General features: G+C 59.5%; 2 protein-coding genes across 4 annotated transcripts in view; both read left to right on the top strand.

The window, feature by feature from the left end:
* Positions 1-2654, top strand: part of KAT2A (K(lysine) acetyltransferase 2A) — a 7094-nt gene extending 4440 nt beyond the window's left edge. The window contains exons 9-14 of the mRNA XM_011998817.1: positions 721-864; positions 1157-1271; positions 1367-1403; positions 1484-1547; positions 1682-1766; positions 1924-2654. Coding sequence (XP_011854207.1) covers positions 721-864; positions 1157-1271; positions 1367-1403; positions 1484-1547; positions 1682-1766; positions 1924-2117 — 639 coding nt within the window. The 3' untranslated portion in view covers positions 2118-2654. The remainder of the gene's footprint in view (positions 1-720; positions 865-1156; positions 1272-1366; positions 1404-1483; positions 1548-1681; positions 1767-1923) is intronic.
* Positions 2655-3068: 414 nt separating this feature from the next.
* The window catches only part of DHX58 (DEXH (Asp-Glu-X-His) box polypeptide 58), an 11319-nt gene continuing 8809 nt past the window's right edge, over positions 3069-5578 (top strand). Inside the window, exons 1-5 of one of the 3 annotated variants that reach the window (XM_011998823.1) lie at positions 3069-3195; positions 3584-3676; positions 3896-4064; positions 4294-4495; positions 4880-5070. In XM_011998823.1, the coding sequence (XP_011854213.1) occupies positions 3897-4064; positions 4294-4495; positions 4880-5070 (561 nt within the window). In that variant the 5' untranslated portion in view covers positions 3069-3195; positions 3584-3676; position 3896. Of the gene's footprint in view, positions 4065-4293; positions 4496-4879; positions 5071-5578 lie in introns of all 3 variants that reach the window. The other 2 variants (XM_011998824.1, XM_011998826.1) reach the window with 2 other exon arrangements.

Here is a 5578-nt window from a genome sequence, read left to right on the forward strand (position 1 = left end):
AGCCTGGAGGAACTGGGGGACCAGTAGAGCAGCCTGGAGGAACTGGGGGGGCCAGTAGAGAAGGCCGGAGGAACTGGGGGGCCAGTAGAGCAGGCTGGAGGAACTGGGGGGCCAGTAGAGAAGGCCAGAGGAACTGGGGAGCCAGAGCAGGCTGGAGGAACTGGGGGGCCAGTAGAGCAGGCTGGAGGAATTGGGGGGCCAGTAGAGCAGGCTGGAGGAACTGGGGGGCCAGTAGAGAAGGCCAGAGGAACTGGGGAGTCAGAGCAGGCTGGAGGAACTGGGGGGCCAGTAGAGCAGCCTGGAGGAACTCGGGGGCCAGTAGAGCAGGCTGGAGGAACTGGGGGGCCAGTAGAGAAGGCCGGAGGAACTGGGGAGCCAGTAGAGCAGGCTGGAGGAACTGGGGGGCCAGTAGAGTGGCCTGGAGGAACTGGGGGGCCAGTAGAGCAGCCTGGAGGAACTGGGGGGCCAGTAGAGCAAGCTGGAGGAACTGGGGGGCCAGTAGAGCAGCCTGAAGGAACTGGGGGGCTCTTCGGAATGAGTCAGGAGTGGGCAGCTGACCCGGGACCTTTCCAGGGACAGTTCAAACCCTCAGTGCCCCAGGAGGAGGTTCAGGAGCAGGAGGTGTCACATGGCACGTGCCACCCCTCTGGTGCTCTCAGGAGAGGGACTACAGAAGTTGGGAAATATGGATGGACTGGGTCATGACCATCCACCCCCCAGGGTTTCTCCAAGGACATCAAGGTGCCCAAAAGCCGATACCTGGGCTACATCAAGGACTACGAGGGAGCGACACTGATGGAGTGTGAGCTGAATCCCCGCATCCCCTACACAGAGCTGTCCCACATCATCAAGAAGCAGAAAGAGGTGGTGTGCGCATGTGCGCATCTGTGGGAGTTTTCATGAATGTGCATGTGGAGGGCGAGCGCACGTGTGTAGACCTGTACTACCTGTACATGCGTGTATGTGTGTGTGTGAGTGAGGAGGGGACAGGCCAGGATCTTGGTTCTTGCTCTGCTCCCTTGGGGAAGGTATGAGGGGAGGTGCTGGATTAGGTGGCATTGCATCTGGGTGGGTGCAGCTGGTGGCTCTGACTGTGGCCCTGGGAGGGGTTGTTGCTGGGGCTGGAGCTGGCCCCTTAGACCCTTCCTTCCCTCAGATCATCAAGAAGCTGATTGAGCGCAAACAGGCCCAGATCCGCAAGGTCTACCCGGGGCTCAGCTGCTTCAAGGAGGGCGTGAGGCAGATCCCTGTGGAGAGTGTCCCTGGCATTCGTAAGCAGAGGTCTCGGTTGCGGGGTAGTGGGGGCACGCTGCTTGGGGTGCAGACCGGCATTCTTAGAGACATTCTCCCACTTCCCACTTTGCAGGAGAGACGGGCTGGAAGCCGTTGGGGAAGGAGAAGGGGTGAGTGTTTTGTCAAAGGAGCCAGGCTGGGGGCGGGGCAGAGGGACTCGGAGCCTCAGACTTGGTGTGTCTCGCCCCAGGAAGGAGCTGAAGGACCCCGACCAGCTCTACACAACCCTCAAAAACCTGCTGGCCCAAATCAAGGTGGGGAGACCAGGTTGCCTTTCCGGGGCCCCTGCACCAATGGCTGTGGCCTCTTGATGCAGTGTGAGGTGGGTGGCGTTCTCGGGCTGGCGTGGGTGCAGCAGGGCTGTCCCCAGCTCGGCTCTTCTCTCCAGTCGCACCCCAGTGCCTGGCCCTTCATGGAGCCTGTGAAGAAGTCGGAGGCCCCTGACTACTACGAGGTCATCCGCTTCCCCATTGGTGAGGACCCTCCATTCCATCTCCTTCCCCCCTCTTCCAACCCCATACCTGCTCCTGCCCTCACTGTGCCCTGCAGCCCCATGGGGCCCACCCCGGTGGACAGCCCTGCCATGGTCCTCAGCCTCTTAAAGCTGTGCTCCGCCTCCTGCTGCCCCAGACCTGAAGACCATGACTGAGCGGCTGCGAAGCCGCTACTATGTGACCCGGAAGCTCTTTGTGGCCGACCTGCAGCGGGTCATCGCCAACTGCCGCGAGTACAACCCCCCGGACAGCGAGTACTGCCGCTGCGCCAGCGCCCTGGAGAAGTTCTTCTACTTCAAGCTCAAGGAGGGAGGGCTCATTGACAAGTAGGCCCAGCTTTGGGCCACAGCCCTGACCTTGAATGTCTCCATCTCGGATTCTGATCTGATCCTTAGGGGATGCCCTGGCCCCACGGACCCAACTCAGCTTGAGACACTCTAACCAAGGGCCCTCCGGCCCCTGATCCTGCATCCCTTTCTGGACCTTCAGGCACCCCCAAGCCTGCAGCTCTGTCCCAGCCTTCACTGTGTGTGAGAGGTCTCCTGGGTTGGGGCCCAGTCCCTCTAGAGTGGCTGGTGGCCAGGGATGAACCTTGCCCAGCCGTGGTGGCCCCCAGACCTGGTCCCTAAGAGCTTTGGAGGCTTGGATTCCTGGGCCTGGCCCAGGTGGCTATTTCCCTGAGGACCAGGACTGCTCATTTTAGCTTGAGTGATGGCTTCAGGGGTTGGAAGTTCAGTCCAAACTGGAGGGGGCCATGCCTTGTCCGGTACTGTACTGTCAGTCTCCCCCGGGGTGGGGGTATGGGGACCATTCATTCCCTGGCATTAATCCCTTAGAGGGAACAATAAAGCTTTTTATTTCTCTGTGTGATTGTTTCTTTGGTATAGTCCCAGCCTTAGCAGGCTCACCTTGGCTCCCCAGGGACCTCTTGCAAACTGGAGGCTGCACTCCCCAGCAAGCCTCAGACCTGGTCCTGTGCTACACCTGCCCTCTGCGCAGCCCAGGTCTCACGTGCTCTAGTCAGGCAGACCTACCTGGCTGCAGCCCCCCACCTCTTCCCTCCTCCAGGCTGCTCCTGATCCAGATGCCAGGGCAGCAGGGGTCAGAACCTCCTGACTTAACCTTAACCTGGGTGGACATGGTTACAACTGACCGCAAAAGGGCCAAAGCGTAGAGGATCCCGTAGCAGTGAAAGAGTGCTTCCCTGTTAGCACACATGGGGCTTTTTCTCGGGCAGGGATGGGAGATTCCTAAATCGGCTCAGCTGGCTCCTCCCCTCAGTTTCAGTTTCCATTTCCGATTTCTGCTGTCTGCGCTGAGCACAGCGGCACCAGGCTGAGCTAAACAGGGCCGCCCTGGGCAGGCCTACCTGGTGGTGCAGGTGAGACCCGGGCTGGACAGGGGGCAGGTGTAGCCTGTGTTACTCCCACCCCCACCTTTTGGCCAGAGCAGTCTCCTGAAGGGTTTTGAGGGTGTCCTCCCCCACCTCCCTCAAGTGTGGTGGAGTCCTGGGCAAAGGGAGGTCTCTGTACCGACCAGTCTGGCCAGGAGTTGGGATGAGTGGAGGGGCCAGTGGGTCTGAGTCCCCTGCCATTCCCAGAATGGAGCTGTGGCCCTGCCAATGGGAGGTGATCATGCCTGCCACGGCACTGGCGCAGCGGCAGTACTCGTCCCGGAGTTTGTGCTCGCGGCAGTTGGCGATGACTGTTAGCACAAACGGTTCTTTTTTATTGGTTCTTTTTCCCGGGACGGGGATGGGAGATTCCTAAGTCGGCTCAGCTGGCTCCTTCCTTCAGTTTCAGTTTCCATTTCGGGTCTCTGAGCTGAGCACAGCAGCACTAGGCTGAGTTAAGTGGGACTGCCCTGGGCAGACCTACCAACTAGAGCAGGTGAGACCTGGGCTGGGCAGGGGGCAGGTGTAGCCTGTGTTACTCCCGCCTCCCGCTTTTGGGCAGAGCAGAGTCCTGATGGGTTCTGAGGGAGTCCTGCCCCACCTCCTTCAAGTGGGGTGGAGTCCTGGGCAAAGGGAGGTCTCTGCACGAACCGGTCTGGCCAGGAGTTGGGAGGGGTGGAGGGGCCGGTGGGTCTGAGTCCCCCGCTATTCCCAGAATGGAGCTGCGGCCCTACCAATGGGAGGTGATCATGCCTGCCCTGGAGGGCAAGAATATCATCATCTGGCTGCCCACGGGGGCTGGGAAGACCCGGGCGGCTGCTTATGTGGCCAAGCGGCACCTAGAGACTGTGGATGGAGCCAAGGTGGTTGTATTGGTCAACAGGGTGAGTGGTCTGTCCCTGCCCCACTCCCCCACCACCAAGCAGGGTCTCAGCTCTTCAGGCATCTCTCAGTCCCCGCCAGAACTCCAAAGCTGCTGTGGCCATCCCTAAGCTCACCTGTCTTTCCACCCCGGCTCAGTACCCAGCCATGCCCTGCGGGTCACCTTACCTCCCCCGCACTTCCCTGGCCCCAGATTCAGCTTTCTCTTCCCAGCTCATTCTCCACCTCCAGGTGCACCTGGTGACCCAGCACGGTGAAGAGTTCAGGCGCATGCTGGATGGACGCTGGACCGTGACAACACTGAGTGGGGACATGGGGCCACGTGCTGGCTTTGGCCACCTGGCCCGGTGCCATGACCTGCTCATCTGCACAGCAGAGCTTCTGCAGATGGCACTGACCAGCCCCGAGGAGGAGGAGCACGTGGAGCTCACTGGTGAGGGCCATGGCCAGGAGGAAAAGGATATGCATCTGGGGTACTTCCTCCTGCCAACCCCAGGGCACCCACCGGAATCAAGGTGTTGGGAGTTTTTGTGGGAGTGGAGGGTTGCCTGTTCACAAAACCCCAGCAGACACTCTAGTAGAAACAGGCCGGGCTATAGTATAGGATCTTAGACAAGTCCCTTCCCCAGCTGAGCCTCGGTTTACTAATCTGTGAAATGGAGAGAAATCATCCCTGCCTGGCTCTCCATCCTGGGACACAGCTGCAAGTCGTGAAGGGAAGAAGGAATTCTTAAGACTATTGTGGGGACTACCTGAAAGCTGATGGGAGGAAGGGCTTTGCAAACACAGGTCACAGCCTTCCTCCCTGTGCCCTCAGCCTTCTCCCTGATCGTGGTGGATGAGTGCCATCACACGCACAAGGACACAGTCTACAACGTCATCATGAGCCGGTACCTAGAACTTAAACTCCAGAGGGCACGGCCCCTACCCCAGGTGCTGGGTCTCACAGCCTCCCCAGGCACTGGCGGGGCCTCCAAGCTCGATGGGGCCATCGACCACGTCCTGCAGGTCAGCCTGGCCCCTGTGGGCCTCCCACTGCCAGACCCACCAGGAACTTCCCTCCCTCCCTCCCTGCCTGCCCTGCCACTACCCCATCCCCACCAGTCCTACCAGGCTGTCCATGGCAGTGTCTGGCCCCTTCCTCGCCTAAGATCCAGCCTCCAGTGGTTTCTTATGGCACAAAGAATTAACTCCCAACTCTACTATGGTTTACAAAGTTCCACATGATCTACCTCTCCACCTCATTTCCTGCGCCCTCCCTGTTGTAGCTCATCCTATAGCTACACTGGCCTGCCTTCTGCATCTTGAACATGCAGGGCTTGTTCCCATCTCGTGACCTTTGCACTTACCATTTCTTTTGCCTGGAATGCCCTTCCCTTTGAACTTTACCTGCTGCTTCCTCCTTGTCGTTCATTGAACAGCTTAATGCCACCTCTTGAAAGTCCTCCCTGATCACCCCCTGTCATGTCATCCAGTGCTATCCTCTTCAGAGCTTGTTAACGTGCTCTGCAAGGTT

This window comes from Mandrillus leucophaeus, unplaced genomic scaffold (genome assembly GCF_000951045.1).
Source record: "Mandrillus leucophaeus isolate KB7577 unplaced genomic scaffold, Mleu.le_1.0 Scaffold58, whole genome shotgun sequence".
Lineage (NCBI taxonomy): Eukaryota > Metazoa > Chordata > Mammalia > Primates > Cercopithecidae > Mandrillus > Mandrillus leucophaeus.